Below are 14985 nucleotides of genomic sequence, written 5' to 3' on the forward strand. Positions count from 1 at the left end.
AACTCGCTTTGATATTCGAGGAAGCTTTGAGATATAGAAATTGAAAAGAAAGGGAGAAAAGGTATTACCCTTTAGCACCCTTGCCTTATCCTCTTCTGTTCAGGGATTTGATCTGGAAATATCAATATTACAAGTGACGAGAGGGGGAGTTACACTACTCTGATTAGCCCGGGGACTGTAAATATACCATGTTGGGTGCTTTGGGGAGGCATCGCCACGTTCCACCAAATAAAACCCGTGCAGGGTGAAGACACCTGTTGACGTTAGCATCATGGGGTTACATACCGTTTGGTGCGTTAATGAGTTTTAGCGGTCTAAAGGTGGGCTGAACAGGTCTTAAGGTGGCTCCACTCGCTCGACTAATTGCTTCTAACCGAAGCTAAGTTTGGATACACGGTTAGGCTCGATGCCAGCACTGATCAGAAGTATTGGCGTAACATAGCTGCATAGAGATGCTGCAGTGACGAAGGGCAAGGGGTAAAATATGCTGCACTAAACCAGTTCAGTTTATTAGTCCTTATGTATAGTAGAGGTAGAACGATGGGCTGTTTGATCTTTTCATCGACTTAATGTAACCAAGTAAGTTTCGCGGTTCCGCTGTTAAGGTCAAGGCACGCTGCAGCCTGAAAGTATCCGACGCAATACGCACTGGAGGCATTAAGAAGAGAGAGATCATGTGGAGGAGATCTATCTGATTGTATTGGATTGGATTGCTGTTACAGTGCCAATCTGGAAAAACGTATTAAAAGAGCATTGTAAATTTCTATTACTTATACTAATATTTTCGTTTTTATTTAGGCGTAGTCGTCATATTCTAGAATTACAAAAAATATATATCGAAAAAAAAACATGTATTATATACTATTTGCAAGAGCTAAAAATCACTATAGAAAATATTAAATATTTTCTACCTCCTTATTACGCGAAATTCGTATGCTACCTTGGTTCAAAGTCCCAGGGTATGCAAACAATCCCATCCGTCAGTACGGAGTAATAGTTCGTTATGTGCAGATTCAGTTCCCGGAAGCGTTTATCGTTATATGTTAGTAGTTTATTCATTGTTTCTATCATTTTGTCAGGTGTTACGGAGTCATCTTTTGTCAAGGTCTGTAATCGTAACTGCTGTATACATTGCGCGTTTAATTTCCGCTCTATTGTCTTTTGTGTTTGATATTTTTCTGTACGTTCTTTGGCTATATCCAAGTTGGCGGTAATGAAATCGATTAACATGAACCCGGGGCATGTTGCTGGTGCTATTAGCTGACCGGTAGGATTCACCATTAACGGACCAGCCTCCGATTCAATGACTATTTCATAGTTTTCTAGCGTGGGTGGCCAGGACTTTGGAAACTTGTTTACAGTAAGGTAATCACCAAGTGTCGTTGTCACTTTTATCAAATGTGCCGCATATTCGCGCGCTTGTTGTTTAGGCATAAACTTCCTACGCCCAATTTTTATGTTGCGCAGTACCTGCGAGAGCGTATTCTCATAGAAGGGGACTCTCTTTAAAAACTCGTCGTGTTTTGGAATGTTCTTTATGAAATCAATCCAACTTGTCAGCACATCCCCAGTAAATAACATAATGTGCCCTTCCAAGCTCACACCAGTGAACGGCGCAAAAACTAGAATACGATTTTTCAGCGCACCCATATCATCACCATGCAGGTCTGTCATGCGTTCCAAGGATTTCAGGCACCCCCGAAAATGTTCATAATTCCAACCGCAGTCATAACGAATATCTCTCAGATCCAAACGCTTCGTTACAGCTTGTTGCAACTTTTTTACCTCCTCTTTTAAGTCATCCAACTCAGCAGTGCGCAATTTTGCCAATGGTGCATTCTTTTTTAACCAAGAATCCAGTGTTTTCTTTTGCTCTTTCTTTGTCTGCAATTAAGTAAAAAATAGAAATCTTAAAACGTTGACTTACACTCTTTAATTAAAAGAGGTTCACAGTAACTAATAAACGATAAACTCATAGTATGTATTCATTAAATCTGCGACCGGTGTACGTGCGAAAAATCATGCCTAAAAGCTAACCTCAGTGATCTTGTGCCACCAAAAAAGCAATAAAGCCACTTGCCATTGAAAGGTGACTAACGTTGAAGTAAACGCAATCCACAAATTACCGAGGATTTACATCTTAAAACGATTTGATTGAAATGAGCTGTGTATAAAGCTCACCATGGCGTGGTATTGAGTATAAATATAAAACCAAATAAATATTTACATATTACATGAAAGAACCTTATTCTTTGAAAAAGCTTCGTTTACACATATGCATAAATTACTTGTAAACTTACATTATAAAAAGCACTTTCGAAGGCCGAGAACTGGGATCCGTAGTTGTAATCGGTTCCGGCTTTAAAAGAACTTGCGGCATTCGCGAAACCCGCAGCTGTTGCTGTTGCACTCGTGGCTGCCGTCACAGGCATTGATTTAATAGATTTAACATAGTCCGTAGGAAGGTTGCATAATTCCAACAATCGTTGCACTACCAACTTTGGATCGTTTGTACTTCGGTCCAATGTTACCTTGATTAGTTTGAAGGTATCTCGCGAACTGGCATTTCCGTCTCGTATGTAGAACTGTAACGTTTTAGTTTCGTACAATGATTGATACTTCCGCTCGTATAAAGATTCCATATGCGCACTTAAAAGCTTCAAAGAGTTCTCATTGACATTCCTCTGCATTGGATGCTGGCCAAAGAAATCAGGATGCACCGCAAAGTAAAATGGCCGCAAGGCGTTTGTCAATTCGGTACTTATGTCCCGCAATAAAATATATGACCAAGTTAAAGGTGGCAGCTGATGTTTACTTTTAACAATAACTGAATTAAAACGGAGCAGCATATTTGCCAACTACAAAAAATTATATAAGTACGTTTTACGAAGGATGAAGGAAATACATACATACGTCTTACTAGCTAAAAATTGATGTTGATCCCTAAATCGTTTAAATATCCATCGTTTCCAATAAATTTTGTTCTGATTTATGCAATAAAATACAATTTAGACGCTTACTTCGTTTTGCAATTCTGAATTTGCATAGAAAAAATATATAGAAACAAAACAGATAACAGCTGGTAAACAAATATGTACACAAACATGATTGCCAATGTCACTCAATGTTAATTTCTGCTAAATTTCTAATTTTACAGCCATACATCTATGTATCTCGAAGTGAGCGCCTGGCGAACAAATCGTTCGTGTGTGCATTGAGCCATTCGCACCTTGATTCTGTATTTAAAAGAAATAAGGTTGGGACAAATTTCATAGTTTGATATCTGACGTCATACGTACCAAGGCGAATCTATATATATAGTTATATAGAGTGATATGATCTACCACGATAAAACAAAATGATATTTTTATTTGTTATTTGTTTTGTTGTTGTAATATTTCAAACAATTAGCGAAGATTTGAAATATTTTCATTGCCTAGCAATCGGTTCTACGTTGCCGAAATGACTCGGGTTTTCCCCGACCAGGAACTGCTGCCCCAGTGAACTAGCCCTGTCTAACGTGTCGTACCCCACCCCCAATCTATCGTCACAGGAGCAATCCTACGCAGCATGCTTGATCCAAATACTTCTCTTAAGGGCTGCACCAGAAGTATTCTACTGCTGCATGTGCCACAAACGGCTCCACCCGAACTCCACCTGGATTTGGTGCAACAAGTGCAACGGGTGGTGCAATCTTAAGACCTTCTCAGGCCGTAAGACACAAAGGGAGTAGTGCACACGGTTTGTGGCCACGTGTTGCTCCCTCTGCCTCGACGGCGTCATCGTCGGCACTTCAAACTGCCGCCACTAATCAAACCTCAACTGTTAGGAGCCCACCGGTGCAGTACAACTCCCTCTCTGACCCACAACCCCTTCTGCTCCAATCCCAGTGCGGGGATAAACCAACAGCTCTTGGTCTCGAGCACAGTCTGTCCCGTATGTCAGACCAGGGTTCCTTGGAACCTGGCATCAGTCAAGTGCAAGTCTTGCAATGGCTTCGTTGCCCCCTGCTGCAGAGCTCTGCCTCCCGCAACCACCCCCCATGGCGCGGCCGCCCATCAACATCAGGCGTGCAACTGCGAAACGCACAGCAGGACCAACGGAGACAACCTCACGCACACTCCGAGTTATGACAATACTCCCGAGGAGATTCAAGCTCCTCCAACTTAACTGCAACGGACTAACGAGCAAGATAAACCAGATAGTCAACTTCATGAGCCGACATGGAATCAAAATAGCTCCGGTCCAAGAAACAAAACTGCACGCTAGCTCCTCCCTGATTACCAGGGATGGTTATGACGTGCACAGAAAGGATTTATAGCGTTTATAGTCCGACCACTTGTCTCCTGTTGCCCGGCAGGATATATATATATATTATATATTATATATATATATTAGGGCGGGTCATTTGAAAAACGCTCATTGCTCTGGGAAAATCGTATTCTAGGGATCAAAATAAGAAACTTTGCCGAAGACACCATGCCTCTGAAACGAAGTCTGATGTCCCCCAATTTGGGTCGAACGAAAAATCCCACTTTGACCCATTTAGAGTGCTCTAATCGAGTCCAAATGTATGACCGACCCCCACGAACTTTGGACGGCCGATCCACCCATGCCAGTGGCACACCCCCTGGAACTCCCCTGGGGGGTTCCCCATACAATCATTTCAAAATATCACCATTTTTGGCCTTTACATGAGAAAAGAAACTAAAAAGTTCGACCCAAATTGGGGGACATCAGAATTCGTTTTAGAGGTATGGTTCCTTCGGCAAAGTTTCTTATTTTGAGAATATGATTTTCACAGAGCAATGGGCCATTTTTTTGCCTCCCCACAAATCGACCCGGTATATATAATATATATATATGCCTCTAAAACGAATTCTGATGTCCTCCAATTTGGGTCGAACTTTTAGTTTAAATGGAAAGAACATCTGAAGACTTGCAAATTCACCTCTGGTGTGAGTAAGCTCTGGTCCACTGTAATGTCAATGGCAAACCCGACGAAACACAAGACAAGGAGGATATCAACTTCAACGTTTGCACTTCGTCGGACCCGAAGAGATGCGCGAGCTATTTTAGCCGGAAATTCATACTGCATCCTCCGCGCGATCAAAGCGTCGTGCATTAAACGGCTGCACAAACTGACGAACAACAGTGCGCCACTTGCTTTCTCCAGTGATAAGGTTCCAGGGGGTCATCAACAAAATGAAATCATCTAAACCAATCAAAATGATCATCTGTCGTTTCCACGACAGTCGGTTCTACGTTACCGAAACGAGCTGGATTTATATCCGACCAAGGACTGTCACTCCAGCAGCATTCCCCATATGTAAGAATGGGGAATGTTTATGCTACTACAACAACAACCACCTGGACAAAGAAGGTCAAACTGCAACTTAAGCAAAAAGTCGACGCCACACCAGCAGTCGACTGCTCAGCCAGCAGTTTCTGTTATAGTGCTACCGCAGGTCCCACCCATGCAGACACCTGCTTGAGCCTGAGCCGTTTCCCAAGCAATTCTAGAGTCACCTCCTCAATTACGTCGACGAGATACAGGACAAAACAGACCGATAATTACTAGACCGGCAGTGTACAGACAGACAATTAACGACATTCGGCGGGAGACATTTACCACCTTCTTAAGATCCCGGCACCTGAATGCCGTTATCGGAGTCCAACCACCACCCATTGCAGACGAGTAGCTTCAGCTTCCCCGAGAATGTAACATTAGCACAATTACGTTCTGGACAATGTAGCAGGTTAAACTCCTACCTATCCAGAATTGACCCCGACATACTATGTAAACATATCGCACCCTAAATATAAAAGGGTCACAACTCAAAATTTTCCAAAACTGAGTTTTTTGCATAAATTAATTCAGAGTACACATTTCTAACTGCTGCAAATATTTCGTTCACATAACTATGTTCTTTAACTGCAAAAATACAGTTATGTCTATTTTTATGTCAAGTGTGTTGCTTTTGCACGATCAACTAAAGAGAATTATTTTGAGTTGCGTTAATGGGCTCAAGAACAGCTGATTACTTTTATTACACATAAAGAGTTTTATTTTGAGTTCTGCCTCTATAACTGTAAAAAGTGATAAATTTCGTGGTATATTATTTTGCATTGTGCCTCTTTAGTTGTGAAAAGTGAGTTCAATTAGGTTAAGAAACTTATAAAATTACAACATTTTATCAGTTAAAAAGGCACAACTTAAGATAATATCACTAGTTAATCGAAAAAATTTCAGTTAAAGAGTCATAAATCAAAATTTTGTTTTATTTTCGCAAACATAATATAAAATTGAAAAAAATATAGTAGAACCTTCTTCAATGTTGTATATTTTCATGATGGTACAATATTTTCTTTAAATATTACAATAATTTTTACATAAAACGTTTTTCGTCTCTCCTGAAAATCTTAGTATTTTGAGTTGTGACCCTTTTGTATTTAGGGTGCGATATGTCCGACATGTGAAGACACCCCACACGACACTAACCACCTTTTCACATGCCCCATCAAACCCACTCATCTAACACCCCTCTCCCTCTGGACCCAACCTGTCGAAACAGCTAGTTTCCTGGGCCTACCGTTAGATGAGCTTGACGATGTACCCTACACTGACAGAGCAAAGTATACTGCTACAACATCAGCAGTTGAAACATTTTTCACAGTGATCCATTTACAAGAAAACGCGTTTCCAACGTAATCGACATACAGACAAGTCGTAGACAAACAATAGAGTTGCAAAATTGCTTGCAGAAACGACATCGTTTGCAGACGAATTGTTCCTGCAGTCCTTCATTTGAGTTAGATTATTAGACTTTTTATTTTACATATTTGACTGAATATATTTATTATTTTAAAAATAGCTAGCATTACATGTATATGCCTTAGTGCAGTTGGTTTGTTTATTACAATATTATTTTTTGATAAACAAAATATTATAAACAGAGCCAAACATTTTAATAAAATAATTACACGATCGGTTGTGTCCAAGTACCAAATGCCATAACAAAACCTCGTGGAAAAATCATACTACCCTAGCTGTATGCTCCACATTTTCAAAGATCAAGCCTATGCAAATCGCTTGCCAACATTGGACCAACTCGAACAAATTTTTACTAGTGAGATTATTAATGGATAATCTAGAAAAAATTCAACGCATATTACAAGCATTCAATGTTTCAAAAGAGCTGTGCACTAATGTATGTCAGAATTCTTAAATATATTATCTTAGTGGGCATATCTCCTTTGCGACATTACATAAATATTTGCAATTTTGTATATGCATTACAGTATCTAATAAGCTCATATTTTGTTTACGAAATCGGGTTACTAATCCAGTGCGGATTACTAATTCTTCGCGAATTTTTAAAATTGTTGTGATTATGTAAGAAAGTAAAATCGTATAAAAATACAAAAATATAAATAACAACTTATAATAAAAATAAAAATTTACAGCTAAAAATCAAGACAAACTATTTCATATGATATTTCGGATAAGGATTGGCGGGAACAACTGAAAATTGTTTTGTTTTTAATAAATAGAAGAAAAGAAAGAAAGAATAGATATATTATTATACTACAGCAAATGCGTCAGTTTGTATACATGTCGCGTAAATTATAAATAAATATGATTGACGTAGTTGCATGCTTATTTTTCACATTTTCTGAAATAACAAATATGAAATAACATTTATTAGCCGAACTAATACTCGTGTATTACAGCTTAACTTTTACTGCAAGGGATTTTTTTATTTAATTATTTATTTTATTTAAGTAATTAAGTATTTTACCATTTAAATTCCTTATATTTTTGTGTTGAGACTACATCAACCATATATAAGTTTAATTTTCGAATTAAAGTTTTACGACGTGAGAAAATATGCTTGACTTGAAAATTTAGCCATCCCTTAACACAAACAAAAATATAAAAGAAAACATAAATTATGAACAAAGACTATTAAGCGTTTCTCAACAAACACAAAAACCTTTTAAAGTAGGTATTGAGATGTGTCCTCTCATCTGATTTGGATCAATTGAACATCAGAGAGACCGTCCGCCGTATATGTTCGTTATTTATCCCCAATGCGGGCTTTTCGTGTATTTCTTCCCTGCTAATCAATTCATTGTTTTTGCGTAAAATAAATTCGAATGCTTCTTCATCCAGTTCAATAGGTTTGATTGTAGATACCTTTTTATATTTATCGGCCTTGTATTTTTCTTGTATGGCCTGTTGCGCTAGTTTTGTAGCACCATTATGTGATTTGCAGAGGTGCAAGAGTACTTCTTTGAGGTCTTCTAAAGAGTACGATGTTAATTCTTCCAATTCAACTGTCCAAATCGTGTAATCCAACAGATGTCTTGCCAATGCATGGGCAGCAGCAGATATCAACGACGGTACGAAACGCAAATAGGGATCAGCTTCCAGAAGTGACAATTCACAAATATATTGAGTCAGAAATTTGAGTCTATCTGTCATGTCTAGCAGCGTAGCATAAGTGTTGACAAACACGTAAGCCGTCGGTGTGCACAAGTCAAATGCTAAAATTTTTAAAATAATCTGTTCCATTCGTAAAACTTGTGCTTTGTTGTAGGTATCATCTGTAATGAACACGAATTCGCCGACATCTGGTGGGTAAATTTCCTCATATTTTGATGCAATGAACATGGCTGCTGTACCAACCAGCTGCAATTTGCTGCGCACTACTGACATTTGGCTAAGGAAACGGTCAATATACGATACGGAAAGATATAAAGTTTCTGTATCCAAATTGTACTCCTCGGACACTTCTACCAGCCAATCCACGAGAATTGTGCGCATTGAATGATTGATATCAGCCTGGCGACGCATATAGTACGGTTTAGGTCGACGTTTCTTCTCACTTTCAAGGAAATATTCCAAGATATTTCTTTGGTATTCCACAACTTCATAGAAACGTTGTCGATTATTACGAGGAATGAGGAGGCGTCGTTCTCGTTCCTCCGCTTCGGTAGTTAAATCAGCGACTTTTCTGTCGTCATTGTTATCCTCAAACACCTCGGATTGTTGAGTAATATCAGCTAGGGAACGATCTACGGACATCGGCGACAGCACTTCGGACACAGACATTGGCGTAGATTCAAGAACGCATTCATCGTCAGCGTAAACCCTTCCTTTTTGTGAAGCATCACTAAAGTTATTTTTGTTAAGACAATTTTGCTGGACTATATAATTATTTTCTTTTTCTTCTTGTGTAACCTCTGTACGCGCTGTTGCCGCTGCTGCTAATATTGCGGTATTATCATTGTGTATATTTGCATTCCCAACCTCTCGAAACGCCACTTTGCTACCCACCATACCACCAGCTGCCTTGCGTCCATGTCCGTTATTTGAATTTGCATTTAGCACTGCCATGTTAGCGCGCCCCATACCGTCAATCTGCTTTCCCTTAATTGGCAGAAAGGCACCCCCAAGTACAGAAGGCTGAAAGGGATTCCCTCTATTGCCGCCGGCACCCAGGGTTTTTTCCTTTAATACCGCAGGAATTTGTGGATTCTCCTTCTCTGCATCTTCATGTATGTGGAAAGTCGCCATTGTCAAATGATCCTTTTTTATGTACTGCTCGTTTTTGTCTCTCTTTCTCACTTACGATCGATTCAAAGCGGTATTCGTGTTTTCGGACAAATTTCGTATACAGGCACGATTTAATTTACGTCGATTGGTTAAATTTCTGGTATCACTTAACTCCTTAATTTAATAAAGTATTTTTTTTAATTCTATGGTCACCACGCTATTTTGGAACTCCAGTTAAATTAATGGATATTTCATTCGGCTCTGCGCTGTTTTATTATTTAAGTATAACTTGCGGTGACCAGTCAGTTTAATTAACATCTATACACCCGTGAATTTCTCACTCGACAAACTTAATTCTTTCTTCTTTATTTCTTCATTCGGCAGTGAAATTATTTTTAAAATTTGCGCCGTCGTTCTCAGCTCAAAGCGTCGTTTAATTCAGTCATAGATAATAACATAGATAAAAAGATGCGAAACTCCTTCATTTTGAGTGAGAGCGCGCCCATGAGCTCGTTTCAAAACTTGGCAGCATTCACAGATCATGGGATGATGAACAGCTAATAGGCAAAATGGCGGGCTGACAGAAAAAAATGCTCCGAAAATAACTCAGGAAAAGAGTTCGTTTTCGCTTATAGGAAAAATACCACGATTGAAATATTTATAATTATTTGTCTTAGAATTAATTCAATTGAAACGTAATAATTTAAACTGAAGTGAGTTTATGCAATTTCCTTTTCGGCTTCTATTTTTAATATTTCTTGGTTAAAAAGCGTAGGTAAGGGAATTGAATTTGAGTTTGAGAAATTTTACAAGAGTATAGGTTGTCTGCTTTAACTTATTCTGTTCGTTGTTTCAGCTTTTTTTGTAACCCACTTTTTATGTATTTATAATAAAAAATCGCAATATTTTATGTATTTAATTATACTTATGTTTTTCGTGTTACTTTATTATCATTATATTACTTTTGTATTTCAATTTTGAATAATTTCATTTACACACCAATTTTTGAATTTTTTTCTTATTTATGTTAACATTTCTTATGGGTTGAGCTTATTTTTATTATATGTAGTTGTATACGGGTAATATAAGCCAACTGGGCAACCGCACACTAAATAAATACAAAACTCAATGATGGTGTGGAAACTAAAATTTCCCAATTTTTTTTTTTAAATACCCACTCAATGTTTTTTCCGGTGTGGCATTACTGACAAATGTTATAAAAAATGTACATTTCTCAGTGCTCTCACGAAAAAAGAGTTTCGCAGCTAGTCATCTTTGCATTATCTATGATCTATGCAGTTATGTTCAACATAGATAATAAGATGAGAAACTGTTTAATTTTGAGTGAGAGTGGCCCCATGAGCTCGTTTCAAACTTGGTAGCATTCACAGATCATGGGATGATGAACAGCTAATAGGCAAAATGGCGGGCTGACAGAAAAAAAAAACACTCCGAAAATAACTGACGAAAAGAGTTCCTTAGTGGAAAAATTCCATGATTGAAATATTTATAATTATTTGTCTTAAAATTAATTCAATTGAAACGTTATAATTTAAACTGAAGTGAGTTTTTAGAATTTGCAAAACCTCTTATATCCTTTTCGGCTTCTATTTTTAATTAGTCTTATGTACATATATGAATACATTTGGCGTAAATATTTTATGATTGAAAAGCGTACTAAATACTAACCTCAATGGCGATCCGTTCGATGTTTGTTCCGGTATGGCACTACTGACGAATGTTATAAAAATGCAAATTTTTCAGCGCTCTAACGAGAATGGTATCTACATATAGAAGGTGATATCCAAGGCGTGTCTATACAAGATGATAGCAGTTGTACAAAGGCACAAAGTTACATGTATTTTAGATAATCTACTTGTATGGGAACATATTATAACGACTTGGCGGGCGGGTGGTCAATTTGCAAAAGTGTGTATATGTTAGAACGTAGCAAATTACTTAAAATCTGAGCCGTGTAAACCTCAAGTTTGCATAGATATGCTAGGGAAAAGAAAATAACAGAAGACTTGTACATTTTTCTTTCATGCTTATTTGCCGTCGGCATTTTGCATGCGCAAATGGATTATGAATTTACGTTCTCTGATATTACCATTCCCGGAATTTTCACAATCATGTAATTTTTCCTACTTTTGTTTGTTTTGTATTGCGAACCGGGCTGACGTCAGACTTGTCAATATCGCGAAAAATAAAGTAACTGTTTTTAATGGCACCACCGTAGATATTCAATTCGCCTTGATTATTTTGCTACAAGTCGAGAAGCAGCTGGTTTGTTGTTGTACAGCTTTACAAATAATTAAATTCGCCTTGTTTGGAAGATTTTAGCTTTGTTTATATCGGATTTTCAACAAATTAAATATCGTAATAACGATGTCGAGCCATATTAGAGGTACCATTAAAATGTGCATTATCTATTTATTTTGAAAATGTTTCTCTTTAAATTTTTACACCTAGGCACTTGTGAGCTTTTTTGTCCAGAAGGGGAAGCAAAACTGTAAGTGATATTCATTGAATACTTAAACTGAAAGTCGCCAAAGATATAAGTCAATTATATAAATTTGCAGTCGAATTAAAGAGAGACTTTTACATTTTTATGAACTAAAAAACGGCGAAAAGAACGTGCCAGGCAAGTTGGTGAAAGCCTTTGCGCGTTCAGCTGCTGGCGTAAAAGGGCCCAGAGCAAAGGATTTGCGCACGGAACGCTGCTTACAAAAAACTGTCGAGTACTTATTAAAAGAGTAAGTTAACAATTAACAAACGAATTTTTATATTTAGCTTCTAAAACAACTTTCTAGTATAATCTTAGATAAACGAAAGCCGTATAATTTTATATATGATTTCGTATTCGATCGGTTACGTTCAGTCCGACAGGAGGTGGTGATGCAGAATTACAATGCACGACAGACTTTGAAGTTGCTTGAGCCAATGGTGATGTTTTTAGCTTACAGCCGTTATAGGTATAATTCTATCCACTTTGTTCACGCTCTTTAAAATATCTGTTCCATATATTCAGGCTTTGTGAGGAGCATATAGATAATTTCGATCCAAAAATTTGCGATCAACACCTGCAAGAATGCCTGAAACGCGCGTTATGTTGCTATGATGATTCTAATGTAAACAGTCTCAATTTGAACGAGTTAAATAGACGCAATTTCGTTGAAGCGATGTATCTTCTATTCAATTTAGAGACGACCGAGGCGCTAAATCGCGCAATGAGTCTGCCTGATGAAGTAAGGTAAATCAACTATTGACGATTTCAAAGCAATTAGAAATCTTATTTCCTAACTCAAATTTTCAGAAAAAGCGAACGGTTTGATTTAGCATATCAAATAGCTATAAGTTATTATCAGGGAAATTTCTACAGAGTACTTGCGGGGATCCAGAAACTCCCACATATTTTAAGTGCAATAACTGCTTTGAAGTTGCAAATATTAAGACGGTATATACTATAGTAATTTTTCAAATGATCCATTATTTTCATATATTGCCTTTTATAGCAAAGTTTATTTGGTATTTGCTCACGCTTATAATTGTAAGCTATTGGTTGTTCCGTCCAGCTTTTTAAGCAAACTGGTATTATATGAACGCGCAGATGATTTGTTAGCTGACTGCGAATACTATAATATCAAAGTAAACGAAGACAAGTCGAGTTTTCAGTTCCTGAAATCAGATTTTAAATTGAATGCTGCTGTATTAAGAGAAAAGCGTGAACGATTTGTCGAGGAAAAAATTGAGAAAATCTATCTGCCGGAGACTTTGCTTTTAAAACGTATTTAATATGTAGATAATTATTATAGAATAAATCTTAAAAGCGTTTGTACTATGAAATGCAATATTATGGAAATTGATATAAAATAAAATTTGAAGTTTTTATAAAGACTTAGTAGAAGCATACTTGCTTCATACACACTTGGTTTTCTTGCATATACGATGAAAAATATGAAATCAATTAACTTTCTATACCAAAATCCCGCAAGACATAATAGATACAAATACATTTGCTTTGTTCAACCTCATTCACGTACATAAATGAGTCTCTCGACATATTGTTGCTGCTTGAACATTTACATCGAGAGGTAATTACCACTAACTCTTACCCAGTAGATTAATCACCACCTATTGCCAGAGGAAAATTCGCGTTCTGTATATTGTAGCGGGTTAACGCTTACCTCTGATCCGACGTACGCAACATATTTACTACCACAAATCTCGTTCGCTCTAGTCCATCTCATTGAAGCGGAGCATTTATAGGCTGCACTGCACTGGAAAGCTGTTAAAACGGGCTACGTTATCAGGAAGAGCAAGAATTGTCATACATTATGGGCCATATAGGAATGCCTTATGCTGTTCCGACAACAAGTCACAATCTGAAGTGATTACATATTTATTGAATTTAATTTTCCCTGTTTTAATTATGTTTGGGAGTCGGGTAAAATACTTACTAAAAATAAAACGCATTTCTATACATACATGGCAAAAATGCTTCCTAAAAAAGCATTTTCACAGTTTTCCGATTACAGCATATTGAACGATGTTTTCTATTTAACATATTGTATATACATATATAACAAAATTACTGTTTTTTGATGATTCTACTTACAACAACATACTATTTAAGCACGACAAAAAGTAAATAAAAAAGTGGATGTGGTTATGTTTCAAGGATCAGTGCCCTTTATGAAATATAACGTTCGCTATTTTGTCTTTGTTAGGATGCGGCATTATGAGTTAATACATATTTTGGTTATTCAGTGGCTCTATGTTCACTTTAAAACACTTATTATGACTACGGTTTCCATTACATTTTCAGATATGGAATATTTCACTATTATTGATTGACCAATGTTGAATGGAAATGCTATAGTTACAAAATTTTGCTACTATGTTGCTCGACGATGCTGGAAATAGGTGTAATACCAAGTACACTACCCGTGAACGATAAAAGCACCGAATAATTAAAGTACCAAAATAGGCAAAAGAGTACCGCAAAAATAACATCTATTGAAAATTAAATAGATTTAAATTATTAATTTGTTACTATAAGGAACATAAGATTACTTACGAATAGTAACACGTTCCCATTTTTCGACCATATACAGCTCAGTGACCATAAGATAGCGGAACCACCAGTAATTGCAGAAGTCAATTATGTTTTGAATCATTTTACGCGTTACTGTGTGTATGCTCTGAATCACTCAGTGTAAAAAAGAAATATTAAGAATCCAATAAATATTTGGAAAGTGATAACACAAATTTAATGGTAAAATTCGCCCTTTACTCACGGCGAATTCTAAATAGTGTTGCCAGAGATTTTTTTTTAATAAGCAACTAGTACACTATGTTCCTGCAAGCCAAATTTTTTGGTTTCGTGGGCACTGGTCATGTAATATCTACAATTAGAATTG

General features: G+C 37.1%; 4 protein-coding genes across 6 annotated transcripts; 1 reads left to right on the forward strand and 3 right to left on the reverse strand.

The window, feature by feature from the left end:
- Positions 1-760: 760 nt before the first annotated feature.
- LOC129240209 (T-cell activation inhibitor, mitochondrial) lies at positions 761-3113 on the reverse strand. Of its 3 annotated transcripts, none has more exons than XM_054875854.1 (3): positions 2921-3113; positions 2301-2858; positions 761-1884 (listed from the first exon to the last, which is right to left on the reverse strand). In XM_054875854.1, the coding sequence occupies exons 2-3, from the start codon at positions 2847-2849 to the stop codon at positions 937-939; spliced, it is 1497 nt and encodes a 498-aa protein (XP_054731829.1). In that variant the 5' UTR covers positions 2850-2858; positions 2921-3113; the 3' UTR covers positions 761-936. The 3 variants fall into 3 exon arrangements, with proteins under 3 accessions (XP_054731829.1, XP_054731828.1, XP_054731827.1); XM_054875853.1 differs by having other exon boundaries at positions 2910-3113; XM_054875852.1 differs by having other exon boundaries at positions 2914-3112.
- A 3717-nt stretch (positions 3114-6830) lies between these two features.
- On the reverse strand, positions 6831-10199 carry LOC129240210 (G2/mitotic-specific cyclin-A-like). Its single transcript, XM_054875855.1, has 2 exons — positions 7803-10199; positions 6831-7676 (listed from the first exon to the last, which is right to left on the reverse strand). The coding sequence occupies exon 1, from the start codon at positions 9581-9583 to the stop codon at positions 8042-8044; it is 1542 nt and encodes a 513-aa protein (XP_054731830.1). The 5' UTR covers positions 9584-10199; the 3' UTR covers positions 6831-7676; positions 7803-8041.
- Positions 10200-11749: 1550 nt separating this feature from the next.
- LOC129240211 (germinal-center associated nuclear protein) lies at positions 11750-13459 on the forward strand. The gene is made up of 7 exons (XM_054875856.1): positions 11750-11969; positions 12035-12074; positions 12145-12318; positions 12376-12537; positions 12594-12815; positions 12879-13019; positions 13078-13459. Exons 1-7 carry the CDS (start codon positions 11951-11953, stop codon positions 13355-13357), a joined length of 1038 nt encoding a protein of 345 aa, XP_054731831.1. The 5' UTR covers positions 11750-11950; the 3' UTR covers positions 13358-13459.
- A 489-nt stretch (positions 13460-13948) lies between these two features.
- Positions 13949-14862, reverse strand: LOC129241154 (uncharacterized). Its single transcript, XM_054877344.1, has 2 exons — positions 14643-14862; positions 13949-14578 (listed from the first exon to the last, which is right to left on the reverse strand). Exons 1-2 carry the CDS (start codon positions 14740-14742, stop codon positions 14445-14447), a joined length of 234 nt encoding a protein of 77 aa, XP_054733319.1. The 5' UTR covers positions 14743-14862; the 3' UTR covers positions 13949-14444.
- Positions 14863-14985: the final 123 nt, after the last annotated feature.

Source organism: Anastrepha obliqua, chromosome 3 (genome assembly GCF_027943255.1).
Source record: "Anastrepha obliqua isolate idAnaObli1 chromosome 3, idAnaObli1_1.0, whole genome shotgun sequence".
Lineage (NCBI taxonomy): Eukaryota > Metazoa > Arthropoda > Insecta > Diptera > Tephritidae > Anastrepha > Anastrepha obliqua.

Coding starts and splice junctions, on each gene's coding strand:
- LOC129240209 (XM_054875854.1), bottom strand. CDS start 2,849: ATGCTGCTCCGTTTTAATTCAGTTATTGTTAAAAGTAAACATCAGCTG. Junction 1,885..2,300: donor TCGAAAGTGCTTTTTATAAT/GTAAGTTTACAA, acceptor ACTTAATTGCAG/ACAAAGAAAGAGCAAAAGAA.
- LOC129241154 (XM_054877344.1), bottom strand. CDS start 14,742: ATGATTCAAAACATAATTGACTTCTGCAATTACTGGTGGTTCCGCTAT. Junction 14,579..14,642: donor ATGGGAACGTGTTACTATTC/GTAAGTAATCTT, acceptor AATTTTCAATAG/ATGTTATTTTTGCGGTACTC.
- LOC129240211 (XM_054875856.1), top strand. Junction 12,538..12,593: donor TTAGCTTACAGCCGTTATAG/GTATAATTCTAT, acceptor CCATATATTCAG/GCTTTGTGAGGAGCATATAG. Junction 13,020..13,077: donor AAGTTGCAAATATTAAGACG/GTATATACTATA, acceptor TGCCTTTTATAG/CAAAGTTTATTTGGTATTTG.
- LOC129240210 (XM_054875855.1), bottom strand. CDS start 9,583: ATGGCGACTTTCCACATACATGAAGATGCAGAGAAGGAGAATCCACAA.